General features: G+C 49.1%; 11 protein-coding genes across 11 annotated transcripts; 5 read left to right on the top strand and 6 right to left on the bottom strand.

The window, feature by feature from the left end:
* Positions 1-281: 281 nt before the first annotated feature.
* N7519_006173 (uncharacterized protein) lies at positions 282-1,825 on the bottom strand (the record flags this gene model as incomplete). Its single annotated transcript, XM_057292949.1, has 3 exons — positions 282-915; positions 973-1,481; positions 1,607-1,825. 3 exons carry the CDS (start codon positions 1,823-1,825, stop codon positions 282-284), a joined length of 1,362 nt encoding a protein of 453 aa, XP_057147760.1.
* Positions 1,826-3,086: 1,261 nt separating this feature from the next.
* Positions 3,087-4,889, top strand: N7519_006172 (amidase family protein; the record flags this gene model as incomplete). The annotated part of the gene is made up of 3 exons (XM_057292948.1): positions 3,087-3,379; positions 3,432-3,615; positions 3,672-4,889. 3 exons carry the CDS (start codon positions 3,087-3,089, stop codon positions 4,887-4,889), a joined length of 1,695 nt encoding a protein of 564 aa, XP_057147759.1.
* Positions 4,890-6,065: 1,176 nt separating this feature from the next.
* Positions 6,066-7,402, top strand: N7519_006171 (polysaccharide lyase family 1 protein; the record flags this gene model as incomplete). Its single annotated transcript, XM_057292947.1, has 4 exons — positions 6,066-6,400; positions 6,472-6,597; positions 6,663-6,993; positions 7,064-7,402. The coding sequence occupies 4 exons, from the start codon at positions 6,066-6,068 to the stop codon at positions 7,400-7,402; spliced, it is 1,131 nt and encodes a 376-aa protein (XP_057147758.1).
* Positions 7,403-8,480: 1,078 nt separating this feature from the next.
* Positions 8,481-8,735, bottom strand: N7519_006170 (uncharacterized protein; the record flags this gene model as incomplete). Its single annotated transcript, XM_057292946.1, has 1 exon — positions 8,481-8,735. The coding sequence occupies one exon, from the start codon at positions 8,733-8,735 to the stop codon at positions 8,481-8,483; it is 255 nt and encodes an 84-aa protein (XP_057147757.1).
* Positions 8,736-11,128: 2,393 nt separating this feature from the next.
* Positions 11,129-13,142, bottom strand: N7519_006169 (putative MFS hexose transporter; the record flags this gene model as incomplete). The annotated part of the gene is made up of 9 exons (XM_057292945.1): positions 11,129-11,381; positions 11,436-11,673; positions 11,731-11,833; positions 11,885-12,216; positions 12,271-12,381; positions 12,434-12,580; positions 12,643-12,746; positions 12,796-12,921; positions 12,976-13,142. 9 exons carry the CDS (start codon positions 13,140-13,142, stop codon positions 11,129-11,131), a joined length of 1,581 nt encoding a protein of 526 aa, XP_057147756.1.
* A 1,320-nt stretch (positions 13,143-14,462) lies between these two features.
* Positions 14,463-15,435, top strand: N7519_006168 (uncharacterized protein; the record flags this gene model as incomplete). The annotated part of the gene is made up of 2 exons (XM_057292944.1): positions 14,463-14,978; positions 15,034-15,435. The coding sequence occupies 2 exons, from the start codon at positions 14,463-14,465 to the stop codon at positions 15,433-15,435; spliced, it is 918 nt and encodes a 305-aa protein (XP_057147755.1).
* Positions 15,436-15,691: 256 nt separating this feature from the next.
* N7519_006167 (uncharacterized protein) lies at positions 15,692-17,511 on the bottom strand (the record flags this gene model as incomplete). The annotated part of the gene is made up of 3 exons (XM_057292943.1): positions 15,692-16,375; positions 16,431-17,180; positions 17,251-17,511. 3 exons carry the CDS (start codon positions 17,509-17,511, stop codon positions 15,692-15,694), a joined length of 1,695 nt encoding a protein of 564 aa, XP_057147754.1.
* Positions 17,512-19,166: 1,655 nt separating this feature from the next.
* Positions 19,167-20,780, top strand: N7519_006166 (uncharacterized protein; the record flags this gene model as incomplete). Its single annotated transcript, XM_057292942.1, has 2 exons — positions 19,167-20,066; positions 20,370-20,780. 2 exons carry the CDS (start codon positions 19,167-19,169, stop codon positions 20,778-20,780), a joined length of 1,311 nt encoding a protein of 436 aa, XP_057147753.1.
* A 374-nt stretch (positions 20,781-21,154) lies between these two features.
* On the bottom strand, positions 21,155-23,129 carry N7519_006165 (putative MFS transporter; the record flags this gene model as incomplete). Its single annotated transcript, XM_057292941.1, has 7 exons — positions 21,155-21,409; positions 21,492-21,750; positions 21,802-22,256; positions 22,306-22,461; positions 22,512-22,874; positions 22,923-23,011; positions 23,072-23,129. The coding sequence occupies 7 exons, from the start codon at positions 23,127-23,129 to the stop codon at positions 21,155-21,157; spliced, it is 1,635 nt and encodes a 544-aa protein (XP_057147752.1).
* Positions 23,130-23,869: 740 nt separating this feature from the next.
* N7519_006164 (NAD(P)/FAD-dependent oxidoreductase) lies at positions 23,870-25,098 on the top strand (the record flags this gene model as incomplete). Its single annotated transcript, XM_057292940.1, has 2 exons — positions 23,870-23,891; positions 23,948-25,098. 2 exons carry the CDS (start codon positions 23,870-23,872, stop codon positions 25,096-25,098), a joined length of 1,173 nt encoding a protein of 390 aa, XP_057147751.1.
* A 485-nt stretch (positions 25,099-25,583) lies between these two features.
* N7519_006163 (uncharacterized protein) lies at positions 25,584-26,868 on the bottom strand (the record flags this gene model as incomplete). The annotated part of the gene is made up of 2 exons (XM_057292939.1): positions 25,584-26,782; positions 26,832-26,868. The coding sequence occupies 2 exons, from the start codon at positions 26,866-26,868 to the stop codon at positions 25,584-25,586; spliced, it is 1,236 nt and encodes a 411-aa protein (XP_057147750.1).
* Between the last annotated feature and the right edge of the window lie 246 nt (positions 26,869-27,114).

Here is a 27,114-nt window from a genome sequence, read left to right as displayed (position 1 = left end):
CCAGATTCTGTTGTTCTATTGTCTATATCAGATTGATGATATTGAAACATTCCCAAAGTAGCGCTTAGCAGTTGGACAGCGGCGAGCGAGTCATCGCGAGTTTCATTCTCAAACATCGAAATACCGATGTCTATTTTCAACCAAGGAAATCCTGAGCTTTTGGTATAATACCTCAGCTATTAGTTTCATGTCTAACACTCTGAAAGCCGCAGCGGCAAAGGTTTGGACGATGAGGTTTGATACAGCCGTTCTATACTATCCGTTGATATAGAAGCGAGTTCTCACGAAACAGTCGGCGCTATAAATGGAGAGCCGTAGGACATATTTAGATAGATCTTGAACATGATATAAGTATAGTCTAGTATATGTCTATTATAACAGATAAGAAAAACACCTCTAACTCTCCCTAGACCCGGGCTTCTCAACCCCAACATCCCCCTCCTTTCCCCGACTAATATTAACCTCATTCGTAACCCGAATCCCAGGACTCTGAGAGCCATGCCTATTGTTCTCTTCCTCACCACTATGATCACTCCCCTCGACCCACCTCGAACATCCCTCGAAACCGAGACCTCGGAAGGCATCATCTCATAATCATCCTTCCCAATCTTAGACCAATTAAGGAGACGCTTGCTATCCCGATTGCTGGAGACCGCAGCACTGCCAATAGTCTTGGAATGGCCGAGGCTTTGCAATTTAGTCGAGCGCGAGCGCGTGTGGCTGGAGGTGTACTCGGTCAGGTGTGTGAAGAGGTTTCCGAAGACGGGTTTCAGCGCTGGCACCGAGAGCGCGACTAGTGTTGCAGCGATCTCGGCACTCTCGACGCACATCATGGGATTGTAGGCCCAGCTGCCGTCGGAGTTCCATTGGCCCACTGCTACGAGCCAGACGCGGATTGCGGAGATCACGATCACGCTATGTGGTGTTAGTTTTGTGGGACTTGTGAGACTTTGGGAGTGGGAAGTTACTCACAGGACACCGGGGAACATCACAAAAGATAACTTGATCTTCTTTTCTAAGGAGACGTGCAGTCCCTTGATGAGTGCCGCCGGAATGACGAACATCAGCATGTCGCATGCGAGAGATAGACCTGAGTTCACCGAGTACACGAGTCCCCATGTGTAACATTTGTATGTCTTCGGCTCGACCTGCCACTCGTAGGGCCAGAGCCCTGTTACCGGCTTACAGTGGAAGATCAGGAGGAAGAGTTGGGGCAAGTAGGCGGCGAGAAGGAGCGGGGCGGCGATGATGATGCTCATGTGGAGTTTTGTTGAGCGCGCTGAGAGCCGGAAGTAGAAGGCTAGACCAGAGAGACGGCATAGGAATAGAGCTGTTGTGTAGATAATGTGGGCGACAAAGTCTAGGACTTCGGTGTCGCGGACTGTGGGAAGTGGTAGCACATATTGGATGTATTCGATGTGGCGACCACTTCCCAGGTTGATCAGGATGATGGAGAGGACCACAAAGGCAATGTAGAGCATCTGCGATGGGAGCCATTGTTAGTTGCCGAATATATTTTGTAACTATAGCTAATTCTGCCGTGGATAGCGGCTCGATTGCAGTGCACGTTGAGTGCAGATCTAAAGTGGATGAAGGATGATCTTACCAATGTCAAGACGGCCAATGCATCGTCTAGACCAATCTTCTTCACAATGAATGCCCGGGCATATAGACGTAAAATCATCAATAGACCCGTGAAACATATCATGAAAATGATTCCCACAATGGCGGACTTATCGCGGGACTCTGCTAGGTATTCGAGCGAGACTCCGCTAGGGATTCTCCCTGCTGCGTCTGCAGCAAGGATATCGTCGGGAATAGTCATTGATTTCAAACGAGTGACATGTTTAGAAAAGAAAAGATATATAAGAGAAATAGATCAAGGAGCCATTGCACATCAGATCCAGGAAGGCAAACGATATCAGTGGGATGAGGTATAGTATATTATCCCAAGGGACCACTCGATGGCAAAAATGGTATAATTCGTATACTAATCCATATAATTCTCTTAAGGAAAGTGGAACCGGGCCTGTCAATCTATTCAAATGGATCACGGTGTCAGCGACCAACGGGAGCTCTGTACCAAGTATATAAACCTCCGGACTCACGGACTCAGGGCGCAATTGAAGCTTATGGAGTAAGTCCCAAGGATTCACTTTGTCTCCAAGGTTACATTAAAGCTTCCGGTGATTAATAGAGTTTTATACTGGTTTCCAAAGCTGAAGTTGGGATGGAATACTCCTACGGAGTACCACAAAACATATTGGTAGATAGCCGTCACCTGTCAGAATATAGACCAAAAAAAAAAAAAGAAATTAAAAATTAAGCGCCCCATGTCTGCAGCCAATCCGATCTACTTATTCCGCGAAAGATCGCTTAACACGCGACTGGACACACAGTTTTCTGGATATCCTGAGATTTAAGCCCCGTTATCATACCATCCATTTATCAAAATCTACCAATGGCCAAGCTAACCCGAGCTAACCCGAGCTAACCCGAGCTAACCCGAGCTTGGTAGTCGCAGAGTCTTTGGCACAACCTTGGAAAGGAGCCTTCGTATAAGGCAGCCAATCAAAAGACATTTACTGTGGGTATCGATCGAACGGAGCGCAAGTTGGTTCCGATGACATCCGATGGGGTCGGTAGATTCTTCGGATCCACCTGGGCAGTTAAAATGTTGCAGTTTTAGGCAGGTCGTCTCGGTTCTATGGCTCACTACCGAAGTGTTTAGTACTAGAATATAGATTAATCAATGCCGAAGATAGATTAACAGGCCATTCAAGTCGATTCGAACATTTCCCACGAAGTTTTTCAGCTGGAAAACGCCACCAATTCCAATGGTTTGAGATCGTGGAATGAGATTTGATCGAATCGAGAAGCTGTCTAAAGCAGATAGAACTGAAAAAAACGGAGCCAAAAGTGTAAAATACAGCAAATGCCCTGAGAATGCTCGGGCGGGTTTATTATTAGTCACGCGTTAGCCCCAGAGGGATCCACGGTTATCTTGGGAGTATAACAACGCGAACTCCCCCAAAATATTAGCGTTTCTGCCACATGGTTTTTGGGGGTTTAATCTAATTTCCGTCATGGCACCTTTAATTCAGACATTGGTGAGCGGTCTCGCCTTGGTGAGCTCCGTTGTTGCCCAGTCCGATTGCTTGGTCGACTCCCAGATCCTCACCGATCCCTACAAATATGACTTCCCTCGCCTGGGCGGTGATGGCGCTGCACAGTTCGCTATGCGCCCCTGTCACGGCTTCAAGTTGGAGGAGGCTACTATCGATCAGATTCAGGCCGAGCTGGAAATTGGCACTTTTACCGGCGTCCAGTTGTTGGAGTGCTACATGGACCGTGTCCACCAGACCCAACCTTACTTGAAGTATGTTATGTTGAACCCCTGTCATAGAACCGTTGACTAACATCCCTGCTAGTGCTATTCTACAAGTGAACCCGGATGCTTTCTCCATTGCCAAGATGCTTGATGATGAGCGTGCCCAAGGCACTGTCCGTGGTCCTCTCCACGGTATCCCCTTCATTGTCAAGGACAACATCGCCAGCAAGGATCGTATGGAGACTACTGCAGGCAGCTGGGCTCTGCTCGGCAACGTCGTGCCCGTGATTCTTATGTTGTCCACGGAATGCGCAAGGCTGGTGCTCTGCTTCTTGGCAAGGCTGCTCTGAGCGAGTGGGCCGACATGCGCTCCAACAACTACTCCGAAGGCTTCAGCGCCCGTGGGGGCCAGTGCCGCAGTGCTTACAACTTCACCGTTAACCCCGGTGGTAGCAGCACTGGCTCTGGTGTTGCTGTCGGCGCCAACCTTGTGCCGATTGCTCTTGGAACCGAGACAGACGGTAGTGTCATCAACCCCGCTCAGCGCAACTCCGTCGTTGGCATCAAGCCCACTGTTGGTCTGACCTCCCGTGCCGGTGTCATCCCGGAGTCGGCCCACCAGGATACCGTCGGTACCTTCGGTAAGACCGTCCGTGATGCCGTCTATGCCCTCGATGCCATCTACGGCATTGACTCCCGTGATAACTACACCTCCGCCCAGGAGGGTCTCACCCCGGTCGGTGGTTACGCCCAGTTCCTGACCAACCAGACCGCTCTTAAGGGCGCCGTCTTCGGTATCCCCTGGGAGTCCTTCTGGGCCCTTGGCGATGCCGACCAAATCGCCCAGCTCCTTGACCTGGTTGAGCTGATCGAGTCTGCCGGCGCAACCATCATCAACGGCACCGAGCTGCCCCATTATAAGAAGATTGTCTCACCCGATGGCTGGAACTGGGACTACGGCACCACCCGCGGCTACTCTAACGAGTCTTCGTACTCCTACATCAAGGTTGACTTCTACAACAACCTGCGCGACTACCTGTCCGAGGTCGAGAACACTAACATTCGCTCCGTTGAGGACCTTGTCCAGTACAACATCGATAACTATGGCTCTGAGGGTGGTCTGCCCGGTATCCACCCTGCCTTCGGCTCTGGCCAGGACGGCCTTCTCGCTTCCCTCGAGACCAAGGGTGTCATGGACGAGACCTACTTCCAGGCTTTGGAGTTCTGCCAGCGCACCACCCGCGAGGAGGGTATCGATGCTGCTCTGAAGCAGGGCAACGTGACTCTCGACGGTCTCCTTGTGCCCCCCGATGTCGCTCAGAGCATTGAAATCGCTGCTCAGGCTGGATACCCTGTCATTACTCTGCCTGCTGGTGTCAATGATGCCTCGGGCATGCCCTTTGGTCTTGCTATTATGAACACTGCTTTCTCCGAGGCCACCTTGGTCAAGTACGCCAGTGCCATCGAGGATCTGAAGAAGAACCAAGGCGCCAAGGGCGACCGTGCACTCCCTCAGTGGCGTGGCTACCTGGAGCGCCCCCTGCCTGTCGCCTTTTAGGAGAGATGTGAGTTCATTTTTCGAAATGGTTATAGATCATTTCTTGTTTCTTGTATACCACACATCATTGTATAGACTACACATTATTAATGGATAGAATTTATTTAGAGATTCTCATCCCTTTCTGTTTGTTTCCATGACCTTTTAGATGAAACACGCCAATTAGTTAGTATGATTATTAACTTCAAATGTTCCAAGGTTGGGAACCCCTGAAATTATTTCGAAAGAACTCAGTGGATCTCCTCTGGCAGCTCTGGTGGGTAACACTGTCATGGGCATGAGCTGATCTTCACATCTTAATGAATTTAGAGTATGAATATCATTGCTGCAATAATAACTTTGGAACCAGCTCTCCGAAGATCGACAGAGGTAAATCACCACGTTCGCCAAGACGGAGAAATTTTCGTCCAACTTCACACTTTGACCCCCTTGGTTATTACGGAGCAGGAGAAATCAGAATAACCAACACAGACCTTATTTCCGGACCTGTGGAAAAGGAGACTTATCAGACTGGGCCCCGGAGACCATACTCATCCGAGTAAAAGTCCGACGACAAAGCTGACATGCCGACTCCATTCAGTTAAAGATGTGGGGAACACCCTAAAGGTGAAACATCTTCACGCACCGGTTCCTATCCTCTAGGGCTGGCCTGATTTGCGAAATTGTGGCGAAATTGTGGCACCAGATCACTGTTCTTTAATTCCTGGAATTGTTTCTGCATACCGTTCGGCCACGGAGGGCGTTATATACGAACTATCCCACAGCCAGCCTATTGGTGTATCTATCGTCCCCGTCGCACGAGTCTGCAATTCTTCCGGATTCTTCACAAAATCTACTCCATACCCCTGCATAGCAATGGATGCTTTCTCCGCAAAATTGTGGATTATGGGAAAACCTATTATGCGACCAGACCTGGGTCCCACGTGTGTTGAAAGGCCTGGGGCTTCGGTGGTTATTTGCCGGTTGAACGTCGGCTTCTCCATTACGGAGATTACCCGGGTGCGGAGACTCAATTCTCAAACATCCTTGTCTTAGCTCGGAGAGCTATCTACATTGGACCGAGTGCTTATACTTCTTCCTATATAAGACGTCCACCACGCCCGACATGTCTTCTTCAGCTCTTCATCCAAACCACTCCAATCTTCAAAAGCCTAGGTACAACTATCAGCTCCAGCCATGAAGATTACAGCCATCTTTGCAGCACTCGCTATGCGAGCCGCTGCCGTCGGTGTCTCCGGGGCAGCAGAGGGTTTTGCCAAGGGCGTCACTGGCGGTGGCTCTGCCACCCCTGTCTACCCCAGCACCACAGACGAGCTGGTCTCGTACCTGGGTGACTCTTCGCCGCGCGTGATTGTCCTCACCAAGACCTTCGACTTCCGGGGCACAGAGGGAACTGGAAGCGGCACCGGCTGCGCCCCTTGGGGCACTGGCTCTGGTTGCCAGGTTGCCATCAATCAGAACGACTGGTGCACCAACTACCAGCCGAACGCGCCCACCGTCTCTGTCAGCTAGTACGAACAACCTCGACCCCCATGATGACAATGAATCCCCTTTTGGAATGCATACTTATTGACCGCTCCAGTGACAAGGCCGGTTCCCTCGGCATAACCGTCAAGTCCAACAAGTCCATCGTCGGCAGCGGCAGCGCCGGTGTCATCAAGGGCAAGGGTCTCCGAATCGTCAGCGGTGCGAGCAACGTCATCATCCAGTAAGAGACAGACCTCCAAATACCATACAAAACATCCCAAATCCCAAAACTAACCACCAACCCAGAAACGTCGCCATCACCGACATCAACCCCAAGTACGTCTGGGGCGGCGACGCCATCACCGTGAACGACGCCGACATGGTCTGGATCGACCATGTCACAACCGCCCGCATTGGCCGCCAACACATCGTCCTCGGCACCAAGGCCTCCAAGCGCGTCACCATCTCAAACAACTTCATCGACGGTACCAGCGACTACTCCGCCACCTGCGACGGCTACCACTACTGGGGCATCTACCTCGACGGCTCCAGCGATCTCGTCACCATGAAGGGCAACTACATCTACCACACCAGCGGACGCGCCCCTAAGGTCCAGGGTAACACCCTTCTGCACGCTGTAAGTCGATCGCTGGGATCAAGTCTCTTTGGAAATATGATATAAATACAGTCACTAACACACGCACCAGGTCAACAACTACTGGTACCAGAACTCCGGCCACGCGTTCGAGATCGGCCAGGGTGGTTACGTTCTCGCTGAGGGTAACGTGTTCCAGAACATTGTTGCTGCTGCCGAGTCTCCCATTGCTGGACAGTTGTTCTCCTCGCCGGATTCCAACACCAATGCTGTCTGCTCGAACTATATTGGACGTGCTTGCCAGCTTAATGGATATGGATCTTCTGGGGCGTTGTCTCAGGCTGATACTGCTTTCCTGACTAACTTTGGTGGAAAGAACATTGCCTCTGCTTCCGCTTACACCTCTGTTGTTGCTAGCGTTAATGCTAATGCTGGTCAGGGTAAGCTGTGAGGTGGAGCTGGGTGTGATATATCCCTGGGGATGGGGATGGGAGGTAGTTGAGAATTGTCTGTTTGTTGTTAACAATAAGTTTCCTGCGTGATTTACTAGCATTTATGTCTAGGAAGTCAGGAAATTTATCCTTTGACAGAAGTAATAATATTATAACTCGTTCAAATTGATCGGATATACAAGTTGTGCTCAAGTCATAAGACTGGTAATAATAGTGATGGGTATATGTCGCTAATAACCTAACAGAAGTGGTTGATAATATAGTTCAATTAGCCGATGGTAAAATGGCTAGGTCTGGCGAGACTTGCGTTTGCCACCAGTTGACACTATATGTATTTATGAATGGCCTCTCAGTTGCGATCACCGCGACGATAGCCAGTCCGTTCATCTGATGTGCGTTATAGGGGGAAAAGAAGCCTCTACGACATATAGTAATTGTCCCGTTCTTCTTCGAGACCGCTCCGAGAGATTCTACGATTGGCTGATTTGCTGATTGACACAGGTCAATAATCATACTTCCAAGGTGCGTAGCAATTAGGAGTTGACTATACTCCTTACCTAGGTACGGATCTAAGCTTGTAAGATTATCGTAATCTAGGTTAGGTTGAGCTTTTTGGGTGGGACTTTGACTAAAAATGTTATTCCGGGTTTTATTATTTAGTCCGCATATTATAAAGAACGTAGCCAACTATCTCTGTCATCGAAAGCGACTAGTCAAAGCTCATCAGGTCATTGATTCCGGGCCAACGATCTCCCGAGGATATTGATTGAATCCCATAAATGGAACCGCAAGCGATTCGACCCTTATCAGGTCATTGACTCCGGCAAGAAAACCATCTTGGGCTTTATAGATGGCACCGCAGACGATTCTTGGACCATCATTAGGTCGTTTGTTCCAGGCAAGACATCCATCTCCCGAAAAGAGGGATTGAACTTCAGAGATGGCACCGCAGGCGCTTCGTCGAACCCCATCAGGTCATTGACTCCGGGGGGGACATCCATCTCTCCAGGATAGTGATTGGAGCTCATAATGGAACCCTTGGCACTTCTCGGGATTTAGGAAGATCCGCGGGTTGGATCAGGGGGCGAGTACTTTTACTGCAAGCCTGTTCCTGCTACCATGCTGATCGGCTCGTTCCAGTCTATCCCGGTATGGCTTGGCGCGATCCGCAGCACTCCTGAGCTGTGCTTCTCGGCTGGGATCAAATGCAGGATATGACCCATTCGTGCTGACTGAAGCATCATGGGGATATGAGTCACGGCGTCCTTTGCTAATATCCTGCTGAACGTTGAAGGAAAGCTTGATGGCTTTCGCGACGGTGGTTGGGGACATAGAGACGTCGAGAGGTGCAAGGGGTTTAAATGGTATGGAGTCGATGTTGGATCAAGTGACAGCCGTGAGGCTTTGAGAATATTCAAGAGTGGGAGATGAAGGTGAAGTGAAAGTGAAAGTGAAAATGTTGAGTTGAATAAAGGGAAGGAACAGGTCCTCTCCGTTTGCCGAGTATTGTCCGTCTTTCATTCTTTTTTGCTTCATCTTACCTTCCTCTCACAACACAACCAATCGTCCAAAAATGAAGAATGTCCATGTCATCTTAATTCTCGTCAAGGCATTCATGGTAAGTGAAAGCTCATTGAAAGATACGAGTGCTAGAGCTAATTAGAGATCACAGCTTGAGATTACCCAGGTCGTCGAAACAGAATCCAGCGGCAGCAGAAGGACCGCTTCAGATATATTGCAAATGTGACAAGTGTATTCAATGCATCTTGGGTAACCCCAACCCGAGATCATTGATCCTGACTTCTCTCCCCATGAGAGACCCTACCACTTCTCCGGAAGACCCGGAGAGAATGTGAAGCACTATGTGAAACAGTGCAAGTGCGCATGGATTGGGACGTCCAACATGAAGGATGACCCTGATGTCAGGATTCCGAGGACCTGCCCTAGAATTTGCCTATACCCTTCCCCAGGAGGTCCAGAATAACTTTGAAGAATCTCACAACGGTTGATCAACCAGTTTTCGCTTGACAAGAAAGTGATCAACAAGTTTGATGTATGGACGCAGGCCTGTCAGCAGAAACAAGGAAACCGAAGAGCATGCGGAATCGGTAAGGCTCTTGAGTTACCAGGTAGACGCAGAAAACCAATCCGAGCAAATCGTCATACTTATCATTGATATGTCCTAACGTGGATGTCTAGCGAAACGCAATGTTGCTTTCCCTGCCTAGGTTCCGTCTACCTACCAAACGAAGGTCTTGATCTCAGCTCGAAGTCCACAACTGGGAATATGCCGGCACTATGAGCCCATGGCATACTTCAAAAGTCAAGTTGAGGCAGCCTACAATGTACAGGGCCCAACCAGCAGCACTGGGCCCCCTCATAGGCCAGGTCGGCACTTAACAGATCCTGAATTGTCCATATCGGCAATGAATATGGCCTCCCGGGACGCTGCCAATAGCCGGCTCCCCAGAGAAGTAACCTCTCCTCATCAACATCCCTTTTTTCTTCGATTGAAGAGTAACCTCATTTCGTCCGGCCTCTTTTTTATTCCTCCTCTCGTGCAGCGCTGTTACAATGGCTGATGCCGGAGCTCACCCCCTTCCAAACAACGTAAGTGCAGATTCTCTCCCCGTCCCAGTTCTGAAATTCCTATGACCATGATGCTACCTACCCCTAGCACGTATTAATACACCGTTAGGATACACACTGACATATGACGTAGACCTACTGCACCCAGTGCCACCAAAGTGGCCATACAGAGACCAACTGTCGTTATATTCGAGACGCGAAGCTGCGTGGGACACTCTTCGAACTGGAAAGATCGACGACTTCTATATCCGAGCCGACGAAGATGACTGGAATGAGCTTGTTCAACAGCCCAAGCTGAAAAGTAAAACAACCAACGTAACCCACACAATCCACACAATCCCAGCAGAATGGGTTACATCGGCCTCGGACGCCTCCCATGTCCAATATCCCATGCTCAGGTTACACTCGCCCCGAATATCCAGTATAGAGGGTCTTTATAGCACGTGCCACCAGTTTGGCTTTACCAACCAAGTCTTGAACACAGCCAGTGAACTTCTTGCTACCACGATAGGATAGCTGCGATACCTACAACTCCTCGACACAGGCGATTCTATTGATGATATCCTAGGCACCAGTGCTAGGCGGCTAGGGGCTTTCTCCACTGTTAAACGGCTCTAAGGCCAAAGAATGGCCGTTCGTGGAGTTCGTGATAGGGACATTATACAGGTTGCAACGGAGGAAGCTGGGCGGGAGCACGGTACCATGCGAAGACCCAGGCCCAACCGTATCTCTCAACTTTCAGAAACCGAAGCCGAAGCCGTCCCGAATGCCGCCGTCATAGCACTGAAAATTAGACTAGGTTCGTTTGCGGAGTGGATATTGGATTTTTCGTCGACCATGACGAACCGCTTGCAGCTTTGTGGATAGTTCATTAAAGGGTTAAAGTAATGCACGTGGAGAAGGAGGGATTCGAGATAGCTAACAGCCCGGGTTTTTGGCGACGCAGGGCAGGAAAGTAATGGTTGCAGGAGGAGCACCGTACCATGTACAACCTTCTTATCTGCCTGCAGAAATCAAGGAGCAATCAAGTAAATCATTGTCAATTAAATTCATCAGTAACAAGAAATTATAGTATTGTCTGACTACAATCGGCACCAAAGTATGCCCCATGGATATCTTTTCACAACCACACACAATCAAGCACGTTCCCTATGCTCAGGCGACGCCTTCTCGGTAATTTGAATCTCCTTCTCAACCTGCTGAAGATCAACATGCGCCACTTGGGCATCATCACCATCGAAGATCTTAGCCAGCTCCTCGAGAGTGGGACCCCTGGTCTCAACGTAGAAGAAGTAAACGAAGCAGAGCTCGATGAAGATCCAGATCGTGTAGATCATTGATAAGTTCCAGTGGTGAGGAAGGTTCTCCCACGCAATTGGGTTGGTGTAACTAGGATGGTCAGTTTCGTCCAAAGAGCAGATATCTATATGTAGAGCAACTTACTTTCCGAGAACCAGAGATGCCTGCACCGTCAGGTTCATAATCATAACACCCTTGGCGCGCAGACGGTAGGGCAAGATCTCGAGCGAGTAGGCGACGAGCAGACCTGACCAGGCGATGGCGTAGAACACAGAGAAGAGCCAGACGAAGACGACTTGTGGGTAGCCGGTAGTCTTGACATCGCCGGTTCTTTCGAAGACAGAGGAGACTACAGTCCATGCAAGGAACATGAGAACCATGCCTGAGAGGAGAAAGTTAGTAAGTCGGCAAATTCATCCCGGGCAATCCCGGCACATACCAACTGTAGAAAACAGGAATAGAGGTCGTCGTCCGACTCGATCAACGAAGAATGCACTTGAAACACTGACAACCAAACTGAGTAGGGTTTGTCCGCCGTTGAGCTATGGAATGTCAGTGAGGGTTTATTTGGTGGAGGGGAAGGAGCCACGAACAGGAATCTTCTTAGTTTGTTCGGTGATACCCATGCTGTTGTAGATCAAATTGGTGTAGTTACTGAACAAGGCATTTCCACTGTATTGGGAAATGACACCCAGAGAAATCAGAAGTGCCAAGCGGTAACGGTTGCCCTTGGTTTTCATGAAATCCAAATAGCTGCTGTTCTTCTGGTACCGCATCTCCAAGCTGATAGTCTCCTTAATCTCACGGTATTCAAATTGAACAGTGGCGTTGTTCTGATCTCCATTGCCGTGGTAGTAGGCAAGTGTGTCCAATGCTTCCTCGTATCGCTCCTTAGAGACGAGCCAACGAGGAGATTCCGGGACCCCTAGTAATGGTCAGCCACCTGGATCCAATCCAGTACAGGGAAAATGGAATTTACAAAAGATGAAGGCAATCTGAATCACAGCGGGGAGGATTTGAAGGATGGTCAAACTGCGCCAGGACCAATCGTTGTTGATATACATCGTTCCCCATGCAAGCCACGCGACAACTAGACCCAGTCAGCACACCAGCGTCCAGGGACTGGCCTGAAGGAAACATACGTAGTGCTCCCAGATTCCACAAGCAGTTGTAAATAGTGGTAACCTTTCCGCGGTGTTGGGGGTGGCAGATCTCGGCGAGTAGGACTGGGGATGCCATCTGGGCCAGACTGTTGCCGAAGCCCAGGAGCAATCGACCGGCGACATACACTAAATAGGATTAGTAAATGCGACGACCTGACCTCGGGATGACCCAAAATGGCCAAGCTTACTTCCATAGTTTGTGCAGAATGCACCGAGCAAGCCACCGAAAATCATCAAGACACATCCGATCGCGATGGGAACCTTGCGACCCCATCGATCAGCGATGAAAGGCCTAGTTCAAGTCAGCAAGCTTCTGTTGTATTTAGTACGGGATAACTTACACGAAAGGGAAACTGGCAAGACTACCAATCTGGTAAATTGCATTCATCAATCCCAGCTTGTCGCCACTGGGGTGGTCGAAGTACACTTGCCACGCATCCAAATTCTGGGACGTGTTAAGCATCATTCTGCGCGAGGCCGTCAGCTCCATACATATCCGATCACGAATCTATAAAGCTTACCCATCGTATCCAGTAGTAGCAGAAGCAACACAAAGCACAGCAGCCCAGAAATAGAGCTTGCGCAGACCAGGCTCTTGCCACCAGTTAACTTTCTCCAATTCAGGCTGTGCAGCTTGAGTCGCGTCCAAATCGGACTGTAGAGTCGACGCTCCGACAGCGATACCCATGTTGTCTGTATATTCTGCTTAGGTGAACGCAGTGAATGAAGTATCCAAGTAGAGAGGTGAGATGTCCACCGAGCTTGTGACACAACAAAGCAGAGGAATGTAGAGTTGGGGGGGCTCCGCCGGAGGTTTTAAGCAATTCAGATTTGCCATCTTGGGATAAAATAAGCTGTGATATTAGCCGGTTAATGAGAATTGATGTCTTGGCTGAGTCGCTTGGGTAGACAGCTCTCCCCGGTTTCTGCGGTTGAAACACATATTAGAAAAGATAGAATTAAAGAAATCCGATTATTTCTCAAGACGCTAGGACGAATTCTGCGCTGGGCCGGGGCTAGAAATGCCTCATGCACAGACTAGCCAGATTGGTGGTATGTCAGACCAGCCTTTCCCTATAGGGGGTGCCAGTAGAGCCAAAACGTTCCATCTCCGGATTTTAGGGCCACGAGGCATCACAGGCTAATCTCAGGAGTATAGAAAGTGGTGATTGGTGCAGCCAATGGACTATAACAGCCGAGTCGTGTGGTCACAATTACCCTCGCTTGGGTACTGCTCTTTGGGATTCATTGGATACGAGACGAATCTCATTGTTCCCCACAATAGTGCGGTTGGACGGGCCGAGGCCCACAAATTGATAAACATGGAGAAGGTAGAGTGCATATAATCGATAATCTCTCCGTGTTCATTTGAGATATGAGCTCGGTCAGCTCTGTTAGCACAGGGTCTGTTCCAGTTCAAGGTTCTGGTGATTCGTGCTAGGGATTTCTCTGTGCGCCAAAAAGGTTCAGGCTCCGAATGACCGTGCCAAATTGAGTAACCATATTAGCCTGGACGCCACCTGAAGGCAAATGAAATGGAGTGGTATGAGTGGTGATGCCAAGCAACTCGGGGGAAGTTGGGGAGCATTCTTCATTTGCGGGGGCATGCACTAGGCCGGGCTTGACTGTTTAGCCGGAATTCGTATCTTGGCAACGCCATTTATTACTCGGTTAATGGCACAAGAAATCTTGTTCAGCCCCAAGCAAACGCCATATTTTGAAGAAGAGGAATAGAGGAATACGAGATAGAATAATAGGAGGATGCTTATAAGGCGGGTTCACCGCTTCCTTCTTTCGGTGATGTGCTGGTGTCCTCCTCAAATTAGAAAGAGAAGGAACGACCTCTGATTGGTGCGATCTGAATTACCGGCAGAATAAGGGGCCCAGTCACATCACACCTTCCCCAACTAAGTAACTGTAAATATTGCACCGGTAGACGAATCCCTATCTCTCATTCTTAAAAATTATGGGCTCACGCTGCAGCTCCACTTTGGAGGACCCAGACACAATGACAGCCAATCCCAACTACAAGCTCTCACAAGAGCAAATCGATCACTTCATGAGATATGGGTACGTGCGTCTACCAAACTGTTTCTCGCGGGAGAAAGCATCCGAATGGGCAGGCGACGTGTGGACCAGGCTCGGTATGTTAGCAACGGACAAATCAACTTGGACAACTGAAATTACCCACATGGGAGACACCAAGGAAGAGCCGGTCAGGACCTTTGCCCCCAAGGCATGGGCGGCCATCTGCGAGCTTCTCGGGGGCGAAGACCGTGTAGCCCCGGAATCGGCTACTTGGGACGATGCTTTGATTGTCAATCTCGGCTCGCCCGAGTCTGAGGGTACATGGCCCCATCCTGCTGATCTGCCGGGTTGGCACGTGGATGGCGACTTCTTTATCCATTTCCTTGATTCGCCTGAACAGGCCCTGCTCGTTATACCATTATTTACCGATATCCAAGATCGTGCAGGTGGCACTATGATCTGCCCCCAGGCGATGAGATCGGTTGCCCAGCATCTGGTATGTGTCCAAGCTACTTGTTCCGCTTTCATGTCTTTCTGACTCTTGTTTCTAGTACAATCATCCTGAGGGCGTGACACCGTATATGTATCCCCGTGGCCAGGAACCTGCTGAAAACCCTGAGGATACCCCATTTTACTCGGAGATCGTTAAGAATTGCAGCGAATTCCACCAGATGACTGGCAAGGTGGGCGATGTGATTCTTCTACATCCTTTGATGTGCCACTCGGTTTCAGTCAACAGCTTGAGACATCCACGAGTTATCACCAACCCGCCAGTGGCCTTGAAACAACCATTCAAGTTTGACCGGAATGATCCCTCAAAATACAGTCTCGTCGAGAAGAAGACGCTAGAGATGCTTGGCAAAGACAGGCTGTCTGGCTGGAAAATCAAAGGGAAGCGAGAGTTCGTTCTCCCGGAGAGGCTGAAGGATAGAAGCGGATCGAGTGAAAGCTAGCTAGAAAGGCACGCGACTATCACGGGACAACCCATGTCGACTCGATTGCCACGACCTTTACCATAGCCGAGCCAACGTCTTTCATTCTTATGTCAAATTAGCCTTTAGCCTGAAATCCCACTTATTCTTACCAAAATTGAATAGCCGCGTTGGCTCATTGCCGTTGCGTTGCCTGCCATGTCCTTATACTCTATCAGGTTAGCTGACCGTGCTACTTTGAGACGTCCGTGTCAGGACAAATGTTGTAATCGCCATGTCATTCCTTTTTGAAATTTTTACTATTCACATCCCTCCTTTTCGCCACAGGAATCCAGACGAAAACCCCCCCGATGATAGCCACACCCGTGATGAAATCCCATACCGCTTGAAACGCCGCAACTGAAACAACTGTAACCGCTTCTCTTTGTTCAATTGTCATGCTCACATCCTGCATTAGAATGAGATATCCGTTGGCGGTGTTTATTATGTCTCGATTTAGGTCAACAGTTGCAAGTCCATTGCGGAAGCAGTTCAACAACACAACTCCCCCGACAGGCACCGCGACTGCCATACCCCAAGCTCGCATATAGAATGACATGGTTGTTGGCAGGGTTGGCGGGGAGCAATCCTCATCTTTGGGCAGATTCTGGATGCGGACATTGTAGCTCGAAAGTAAGAGGCCATGCCCAAGGCCTGCTGTGAACAACAGAAATACCCACGCTACAGTCGGCGTGGAGCTATCCAAGAGGATAGAGCATCCACTCGCTAGGGCAGTCAAGACCCAGCCACCAGAGATGATCCACTGGGTACATCTTAGCTCTCTTGCTAGAAGGACACCAACCACCGTAGCTGGCGCAATTGCAAATCCAACCATGGCCAGCAAGCTCACGCCTGACAAGGTGGCGGACATATAATGAGTGGACATGAAGTACAGCGGGAAGAATTGCAAGTGAGCAAAGAGCTAAAATTCGTATGTCAGATACCACAAACCAAATGTAAAGCAAGCATCTACTAACCACAAAGCCATGCAAAAAGCACCCTAGATGTGTCATAGCCATCATCTTCGACCGGAATACCCTCCTCCCAAACTGCGGATACAGAGCCCACTTGGACTCATAAAAGAGAAAGACAACAAGAATCACAGCGCCCACCACAAGTGGCACAATTGTCTGCCAGTCCCTCCAGCGATACAAGCTCCCACCGCAAGAAAGACCGACTAGAATGACCGCAAGACCCAAAGTGACCAAAGTAGTACCCGTCCAATCCGAAATACGCAATTTGCGCAGCGGGATATATTTCAATGCGCGAAGATCCACAGCAAACGGAATAGCCAGCAAACCAAGCGAGCAGAAGAGAAAGTTGAAATAAAACACCCACCTCCAGTTGGCATTATCGACAAACAAGCCTCCGAGAATGGGACCCAGGATACCGCCACACATCCGCGTCACCAGAATATAGCATGAATACCGTGCGTTCATGGATTCAGGTGCCGTCTCAGTCAGTACCAAAGAGCACAGACTCATTGCGCCGCCGCTGCCGATACCCTGAATCATGCGGCCGATTATCAGTTCCGCGAGACTCATAGAGCCGCAGCAGATCCCTGTCCCGATTGTTGCGAGAACCACGGCAATGATCCATACCGGTCCGTGATTGAAGACTTCGCACACCATTGTGAAGTAGAGTTGGCTGCTTGCGCTGAAAATGAGGTATACCGTGTTGGCCCAGAATGTGCTTGCTAGAGGCTTTCCGAACGTGTTTGCCAGGTGCTGTATTGAGGGTCTGGTCAGCTCTGTTATAGATATATAATGACACTTAGGAGTGTTGGATGTAGCTTACAGGTAATGCCGGGATCAAAACAGTCGCATTGAACGAATCCATCATTGCCAGGATGACGATACAGATGAAGACCAGCCATTCTCGCACTTCGAATCGTCGTTTTTGTTCTTCGGCTGAGGGTTCGCTCTCGAATAGTTGGATTGAGCTTCCCAAGGCTGGGTTTTGTGTCACATCGTCTTCGCTTCGGACGCTGTCCGGTACGCCGAAGTTGATTTTGGACTGATTATCGTAGATGTCTTCATCTAATGAATGGCGTCCCATTTGAGTTGATCCTGGCTGTCGAAAGCCTTGTCCGAGTATTCTATACTTGTCGCTGGACTGGCGTTCGTCGCGGAGTTGGGGATACTGCGGTATCTGAGGTCGACTGCAGCATCAAGCGAAACTGAACAGCAATTCACGGAGAAATTTCATAGCTAGCGATAAAACGTTACCCGCACTAACGTGGGATAGAAGAGATGTGTAATAGTAGCTCCTCTTTCGCCCCTTCGTCGTCGAAACACCTGTAAAGGAGACGGTTAGGCGGATTCCATAAAAGAAGGGATAGGTATTACATGCATTACCATTGGTCCGAAATTTGATCTAAACTTATTCAAACCTTCTATCGCGGGGAAATCGTTAGAGCCAAACCCCTAGGAATGATGGGTTAAAGGGCGCCGGGGCCTTAGCACCGTTGGCATTCCAGCCTCCTCGCCCCTTGTTGGCTGTGGTGATGTAGGTGCAACGAACATTCCGTGGATGATGTAAGGAATTTTGCTGAACTCCGCCGAATTTATCTCAACATAGAGTCTTCAAGTTATGGCAAAAACAAATACGGAATATATATAAATGTGTTGAAGGGAGATCATATGGAATATTTACGTGGAATACAGTGGATAAGCTATATTCCCAGGAAAAATATTAGACGATACCTTGTTCTGGCTATTTATTCTTTTACCAAGCGTATATATAGCCATCAAAAGAAGTACTAACTGGTTTAATAGTGACTTTCCTAGTATTAGGAGTAGCAAGACACCAACACGTGATATACACCAAACTCGGCTCTTCCTTCTCTCCTTCTCCCCCCCATCCGCTCCTTTCGGTCGTACTCAGGAATTTTTTCCTTTTGATCGCTCACGTACTGAAAATTCCCAAAATAAGCTCAAGTTACGTGCTGTGGTGTGGTTACTGCTTAGTTGATTCAGACCCATATCCACACCCCTTTCTGTGAACTCGCACCACTCGTCATTTGAGCGTCCTCGTTTAGTGTCGTTAACCTTCGGAGATTCTGCATACTTAAAACATCACTGGGAGGAGAGCCCTCCCATCTTCATAGTTTGACGTCATTCAAGAAGGTCTCATGCATCTCAATCATGACTTATTGCGCCCTGGCTTCCACGTTACATCCAAGACTCTGAATCATTCTCGGACAAAATGGCATGTCTTACTATCATCCACTCAGTCCGAAACCAACATGCCTTATTTCTGCAGCAATGTAAAAGTTCTCCTCAACAAAACACCTTCAATCCCCCAGTCCACAGAGGTCGCAGAGTGCGCCAGAAAGAATTCTTTGTCCCTAGAAGGCTACTCAAAATGGTCAGTCTCGCCAGCTGATAGAATTTCAAGGGGTACTTGTGAGCTATCTACTTTCAAAAAGCATTTATCCCGAAATGTTTGTATTGCAAATTCTCATCCGAAGACATGCAACCTGTCAGCAGAATATATCCCGGAATGGACTGGGTTTCAACCACTCCAAGAGCCTGTGGGTAACTATCTTTGTGCGTTTGTCCTTGGCTGGTCATACATCCTTTCAGTGCGGATGATAGAGCTACGCCGGAGAACAACGGATGATAAAGTTGGGTATACCAACAATCATGCACAATGGGATGGAGGTGAAGGAGATCAGGCAGGTGATTACTTCGACCTTAATATTGGAAGTAATGATATGGCTGAAGTTCGCTGGTGGGCTGCAATTCTCGCAGAGGGACGTGGCTGGGAAGCAACTCTTGCTCGGGATGGGAAACAGTACTATCCGCCATGGGAATGTCACTTGGACGGCAGTCCATTCAGGTTGCGCCATTGCGCAAAAGTACCGTCCCCGGGCTGCGCCATCGAGCCACCATCTGCAGCAGAAGCTTTATGGATATCTTTGCAACTTTGCCCGATTCCATGATGCTTTTGATCAATTGATTGGTGCGTTAGCTGCTGTTATGACGCTCCCATCGCATAATCGATTTGGTGCTTCTATCACCCTGCCTAAACCTATCAATAGGCCCAGCTCTCGCCGGAACACCGAGTTGGTATATGTCAGTCAAGTTCCAACCACTGCCGAGCTTCCTCATTTCATGGCCTTGTCATGCACTTCAGATCTCGTTGCGTCATGTCTTAGGAGCTCTTTTTGGGAACCAGGCATCCCATGCAATCTAGCCAGTCAGTGGCTAAATCCAGCTATGAAGGAAGTCTTCCCGTCTTTCATCCAATCAAAGAATTTCCACACCCTAGTTCTTGCCATGTCTCGTCGGAGACCGAACATAGCGTCCCTATGGCTAGGTTCTGCAATTACGGGTCTTTTGCCACGAGTATTTGAAGTGTCGCGAACATTCCTACCAACCATCTTTCTGGAGGCTGCTGTTTGGACTTCATCTCCGCAATCATTTATGGACCCTCAATCCTACCGCCTAGTGGCAGTGAAGAATATTGATGGGGTGGATATGATTTCAAGGGAAGATGAATTCCGCCTCTTATTTGTCACGGATGAGGACTCGCAAGAGTACGGAAGCCCACCGCTTTCTCCGTACCCTCCGTTTGGCTTGGTGAATGTCCGGAACTCATCTCTTGGCGTGAGGCTGCATTTATCGTGCGATCACCGGCCGGAATACCACTCTTGGAATTGGCTATGTCAAAATGGGGAAGTCTTGAGTGATTTTGGCATGTCATGCGGGTCGAAATCAGCAAACCCGAGATCTAGAGTCCATATATTGCCATGGGTCCCGGCAGCCACTGCCATTACGTGCGCAAGTTTATACATGTCATCATTCAGGATTACCACCTGGTCACAAAAGGTTTGCAGATTTCACGATGTATCCCAACTATTTATTACCTGTTGTGAGAGAATAACGTGCTAAAAGTTGATGATTTTACAGTACAGCACTATTCTCACAGGCACGCTGGCTGTCATCTGTCTACTTCCAAATTCAGTTCGATCTTCCGCCAATGGGTATCTCTTATTTACATATTCTTGGCTGAAAAAGAAGCTGTCAACACTTGCAATCATTGGGCCGAGCCTTGCACAACCCAGTGTTGAAGAAGGGTTTGACGAAAGTGTTTCCGAAATTGCTACACGAAACTTGTTTTCTTGGACATTTTTCGCCGAAGGTGTCAGGGCAGAAGAAAAGACACATTGGAAACACGAATGGCTGGAATTTCTGACTGACAGGGATGATAATGCCGTGTTAAGTGAATCCAGCTCGTCAGATCGAGAACACGGAGTGAATGATCGGAATTTCGACTATGTCCGAAAATGGCAGAATGAAGTCCCTGTTGAATTTGAATGAACAGAACCCCGAAACTGCCAAGGCCCAGTGATTGTAATGCTCCGAGCAGTTATGCTGAGTGGATTTCCTTGCGATACTGCTGCTACCAACTTTAACAAAAACGCACATATACACGGGGAGTGAATTTCATTATCAGAATATGACAACTTCGACGGAGCCGCCGACCTATCTCAACCCAGAATGCACTGCCTTGCCCGACTTGCACCCCTCCGACCTGAGATGACAAGACATTTGGCGGGTTAGCTAGGCCGCTAGTTGCTCCAGCCCACAAAACAGTCATATGTTACCCGAAATGTGGTATGTATATCCAATAGCGCGAGGAATATAAATCAAGCCGAGTTGTCGAAGGTATCCATACTGATACTAATATCGACTTAAAGGGCTGGATGGATATCACGCCCAGTTTCCGACAAGAACTTCTCATACCGTCCCTTGCACTTCCGCCGCCATGACTTGCCCCAAACCATCATTGGAAAACCCATTAACATAGAAAGCACAACCAGCATACCAAAGCAGGTAAATGTCCAGCCAAAGTTAGTCGCGTCAATAAAAGGCTGAACAGAGAAGGAGATGGCGAAATTAATCAAGGATGAGCAGATGGCGAGTACTACGACCAGTTCACCGGAGATCTGTAGGCAAAGGAACCTTGTTAGCAAAAAGCCACAGTAGAAAGTCAAGGCTGTGAAGATGCCATAGCCGATCAAGACCTACCCCGTCAAAGCACTCCATTGCATAAGTCGTTGCCAGACTGGTCATAGAGACCTGCTGAGCAATCAAGCAGCACAAAGCGACAGCGATCGCAATCCAATGCTCACCAGACGTGGCAGCCCATCCGTAGGTAAAGTAACCCACAGCACCGAAAATGAAAGGGAAAATATAAGCCCAGATACGCATCTCCGGCTCCTTATAACCCCTGTTCCGACGGGACAAAACCAATACAATCCGGTCGGAAAGAAAGCCAACTCCCATCCTGGAGTAAATAAATTAGCCGACGTCCCTAAATTCCAGGATGTTATCTTACCCAAGGAAGTTTCCAACTAGAGCAGCTAGGAATATCAACCCCGTAGACCCGGCACTCCAGTTATAGGGAGCTACAGTCATGATCTCCGAGATTGTATTGAACGAGACAATGCCTGCAGTGCAGCCAAATGCGAACTGGATACCGGCCAGTACAATATTAGGGAATGCAAAGAGGTAGAACGGACGCCGGAAATATTGAAGCCAGGTCGTTTGGTCATCTGAGAAGTAATGGACTAAAGCGATCTTTTGCCTGTAGGTTCGCGCAGGGATCTCTTCGCCAGAACTGTTACTCTCAGAAGTCGATACGGGCGTGGCAGCCCTTGGGTGCTTTTCGGCCTTGCCTTGGTCGTCAGTAGGTGCACTCGGCACGGAAAGCCCGAGTAAGGCGTTGTTGAAGCGATATCGTGGGAACATGGTGTCGTCGAATGTGAATATAAAGAGCAAGATTAAGACTCCCTGCGATAGTTAGATCGGTTAATGTGTCACCCTATATAGGGTTTCTTACGCATGCGATAGCCACAATAGGCCCGCTCCAGCGCCAACCAATTCCGTCGGCGATATAACCGCCCAGAATTAGCCCGAGGATGGATCCGAGTTGCTGGAAGAAGATATAAATCGAGACCATTCGACCGCGCTCGTGGGCGAAGAACATGTCGAATATCTAACACATCTCAGTAATTATACACTGAAAGACAAGGGGTATATACTCACAGTAAGCTGGATGAGTGCCTGGTATGCCGCGGTACCAATGCCCTGAATGACAAGCATGATATAGTACTGAGCAGTACCAGTGTAGAAAGCACCCCAAATACTCCCACCGCAGAGGATTACCAAGCTCAGGATGTATATGATCTTCCGGCCGAACTTCATCGCCGAAGGGATCCAGATGATATTAAAGAAACCAAGAAGGAGGTAGTTTAGCGCGGATGCGCCGTTCATGTTGGTTAGAGTGACGCCGGTGTCGGCTGATATCATTGTCCAGCTTGCACCTGTATTGTTCTCGCCGAAGGAGAATACACAGGCGTAGAAGGAGATGAGGAATAGGGACCACCATTTCTTCAGTTTTCTCCAGTTCTGGGATGTTTAGAATGCCAATCTTCTGTTATGAGTGCCATAACTTACTAGGGGATCTGCGGGGGACTTGGATGGCTGAGGGACGAGGAGAACATCCTGTTGACCGGCGTGGCTACTATCTCGTAGGGTGCGGGATACTGAGATTTGCTAGTTAATACCATGATGCATCTAAAGATTAGACGCAGACTGAAATATACCGTCAACCAAGTAAACGGTTCCAGGAACGTCGGTTTGTATGTCGTTTGAGTGAGCCATATTTGCACGCAAAATGGAAGTCGTGAAGGAAAGTTGGGACAGCCAATGTTTATATATTCCAGTGAAGCTACTTTACTATACAGCAAATGGCCATGATCCAAGCCATAAACATCGTATGTCGGGACTGCCCGATCTTGTTTACTGTAGATTCCGATATCGAGGTAAGCCACTTGGTGAGGGGAAAAGCCCACGGAAGCTCCAAGCGACAGCATCGGCGATCATAGAAAAGAGGAGAAGACTCATTGGCGTAAGGGATAGTATTGATACCGATCATAGAAAAGAGAGAAATGCCCATTGGCGTAAGGTGTTGAAGATGTTCGATAAGCCCGAGGTTGAGGATAAAGTGCGGAGAAGCGTTTCCCCAGGTTGGAGTCGAGGGAAGGTCCACGCGGGACATTTCCCCTCCGACACTCACGCTAAGCTGACACGCATTGGCAGGTGTTTTCTAATTCTTCAAAGTCACATTGAATGATCAGATTGGGCATTTATCATATGACGTTATAATCCCAAGTTGCCCTTGGCAATTTCCAATTGTCCCCTCCATCTTCTACCACGAAGCAGGACAGCAAGATGGCAACACTCGAATTAAACCAGACCTCCTCAATCCTGATAGTGGGCGCAGGCACTTGGGGATGCTCGACTGCTCTCCATCTGGCCCGTCGTGGATACAAAAATGTGAAAGTGCTGGACCCTCACCCAGTCCCGTCGCCCATTGCCGCGGGAACGACATCAACAAGATCATGGAGCACAAGGAATTGAAATGTATCCAACCAATACACCCTGGCGTGAAGATATGGAAACCGGCTAATATCTACCAGCGCCGAATCCCGATGCTCGAAGCATCGCGTTTGCAACTTGCACCAGGGCGGCATTGAAAGGCTGGAAGACCGATCCAGTCTTCCAGCCGTACTTCCACGAAACCGGCTTCATTGTGTCTGGGCACACACCCGCCCTGATAGAGCACATCAAAGCAGAAGACATCGACCCCTCTGAAGGCGACTGGGTGGCTCTGGAATCAGCCGAAGATTTCCGTCGAACGATGCCACCTGGTGTCTTGACTGGTGATTTCCCCGGTTGGAAGGGCTGGATCAGCCGAGTCGGAGCTGGATGGATCCATGCCCGAAAAGCGATGGTATCAGCATACAACGAAGCGCAGCTCCTCGGTGTGGACTTCGTGAATGGATCACCACAGGGAAATGTCGAAAGCCTGATCTACAAGGATGGAGATGTGGCCGGGGCTCGAACCGCGGATGGCGTGAGTCACTATGCAGATCGGACAATTCTTGCAGCCGGTGCTGGTAGTGACCGTCTGCTAGATTTTAAAAAGCAGCTGCGTCCGACTGCTTGGACCTTGAGTCATATACCCATGACGCCCGAGGAAGCCGATAAATATCGAAATCTCCCTGTATTGTTTAATGTTGCCAAGGGCTTCTTTATGGAGCCCGATGAGGAGAAGCATGAACTCAAGATCTGTGATGAGCATCCCGGGTACTGCAATTTCGTGGTAGATCCTGATCACCAGGGTGAGAAGAGAAGCATTCCGTTCGCTAAGGAGCAGATCCCCCTTGAAGCTGAAGCTCGGGCTCGGGATTTCCTGCGCGACACTATGCCTCATCTTGCCGATCGACCCTTTTCCTTTGCTCGTATCTGCTGGGATGCCGATACGGTTGATCGGGCCTTTTTGATTGACCGACACCCTGAATATGCTTCTCTCGTGGTTGCCGTTGGCGGCTCGGGTAATGGGGCCATGCAAATGCCTACTATTGGAGGGTTTATCTCAGACGCACTCGAGGGGAAGCTACAAAAGGAGCTGAAGGATGTTGTACGGTGGCGACCGGAAACTGCGATCCACCGAGACTGGAAGTCTACGCAGAACCGGTTTGGGGGACCTGATAGGTTGATGGATTTCCAGGATGTGAAAGATGATGAGTGGACAAGAGTTGGGGAGGAAATGGCAAGTCGACTTTGAACTATGTCCTCTGGTCAACTGTATGCTAGGGAGTGAGCTATACACGAATTTTATACTTATCATCCAGTCAGCTCATTCTTAGTTCTAACCTCAGTGAATTAACTGACACTACCACGACCTCAACGTCCACGTAGGATCACGCTTTTTGATATGCGACCTCCCCTTGCTATGTAAATCAATCATGCGACTCATCAAATCCATACCCGAGACCAGAAAACACCCCACTGAATAATATTGTATACTCGACATTCCCCGCAGGAGGCTGGCGGGGGAGGGTTCGGATTAACCATAACTCTGGCCGGCGATAGGATGGCTTAGAATCTCGCAACAGAAAATCCGTACTTTTTCCACCATGGACTACACTGCATGCTTTCCGTACTCGCGTTGTACGGTAGGTTTGGTAAATACCGCCAGTCTCAAGAAAAGTACAAGGTCTGGTCTCTTGACAATCAGAGCAGATGTATTTATCAGTTCCAGAAGACACATTAGGGGACAGGCCTGTACATTCCATATGTGACCAGGCACAACAGAGCGAGCAGTAAACCCCGGGGGGCATCCGATAGATGTAGTTTGCCGCAACATGGTATTGAGAGGGCGAAGTTGTGTATGCTGATGCCACAGATTTGGGGAATGGAAGAGTAATACCATTTCTCGACTAAAGAAGACGCCTGTGCCATTGAGACCAGATCCCTCGGTGCACATGCCTTAAGGATCATGTCGAAAAGTTCCGTGGGTATTGTAACTCCCCAAGACTCTCTGGAGTCCGCCGAAGTTCCGTTCCAGCAATTTGAGGTGAATATATAAGCTAGTATCCTGAATCCGGGGAGCAATGCAATGCTGAAGTATTGGTAACAAGGGGGGATAGGGGGAGATTGAAGTATATCGCCATTGCGAATCTCGAAAAGAGCAATATGCCGTATTGAAATGGCTATCCCATGGACAGTCTTTGCGTGGCTGTTACTGCGGGATGCAAAATCATTTGCTTTTGTAGCCACAGAAGTGCCAATTTGATCGGTATTGCAGCACACGATCAGATAGTTGTGGAACCAGAATATGTCGTCGACAGGTGACTTCCAATCTGGAAGAGACGAGAATGTGGTCGGCAGGTCCTCAGTATCCGTGTTTCTGACCTCGAAGTCCCATGCTGCGATGCGCAATAGTCCAATAGCAAGGGCGGCGAAAGTTGGAAACGAGTTTTCCCAGGTAGGGGTACCGTCAAAATAGAACCGCCATATGAAAACAAAGTCTGTAAAGAGCTGGAATTGTAGCTCGTTTAGCTGGGCGGGGATATTGGGTTTGATTTGGAATGATTTCAATAGATGTTGCACATCGGTTTCGTCACTCAGCTCGTGATCGTTGTGCTCAGGCATCTCCACAACTTCTTCAAGGAGTGATTCTATTGTTTCGAGCGATGTCTCTCGGATGGAGTCCAATGTCGCCCGGCGGGTTTGCGGGTATAGAGTTCCATCCTCGCCTGTCCACTGGGTGACTGTAAAATAACCAGCATCTTCATCAATGCTATAGACATAGTCGAGCTCAATATGAAGTGGTGTCGGAAATGGGACAGTATCCCATTTGAATGTGTCGGATCTTGAAAGAATTTTTCGAATAGTAGTCAGTGTTGTTGGCGAGTCTGGGGATGAAGATTGTCCACGGGGAGGGTGGAACCAACGGTACCATTTCCCTATAACAATGTTAATCTCCAGGACTTGGTCAGTGAGGGAAGTCCATACCGTCGGCATGCAAGTTCCAGAGTCCCCTGGTCACCATCGTGTGTCAAATGAGAGAAGAACTCGATACCCCTTAAAAGGTGCGGTGTGCGGGGCACGTGAGCTTAGGTGGTTGGGTGCAAAGACGCACGAAACAAAGCGAGCAAATTGCCCAGAAGAGACTCTTTGTAGGGATCAATTATCAGAGATAGAAGTGTCTCATGATGAGTCAATAAGACGAAAGCCCCAGAGCGAGCAGAGAGTTGTTTATTGGAGGAGACAAGCTCTCGGAACCAAAACATCAGGC

The sequence above is a fragment of the Penicillium mononematosum genome (assembly GCF_028829835.1).
Source record: "Penicillium mononematosum strain IBT 11891 chromosome Unknown utg000003l:1.0-8172316.0:1.0-8177699.0, whole genome shotgun sequence".
NCBI classification, from domain to species: domain Eukaryota; kingdom Fungi; phylum Ascomycota; class Eurotiomycetes; order Eurotiales; family Aspergillaceae; genus Penicillium; species Penicillium mononematosum.
Note: the sequence above shows the minus strand (reverse complement) of the source record. Positions and strands in the feature narration are given on the sequence as shown.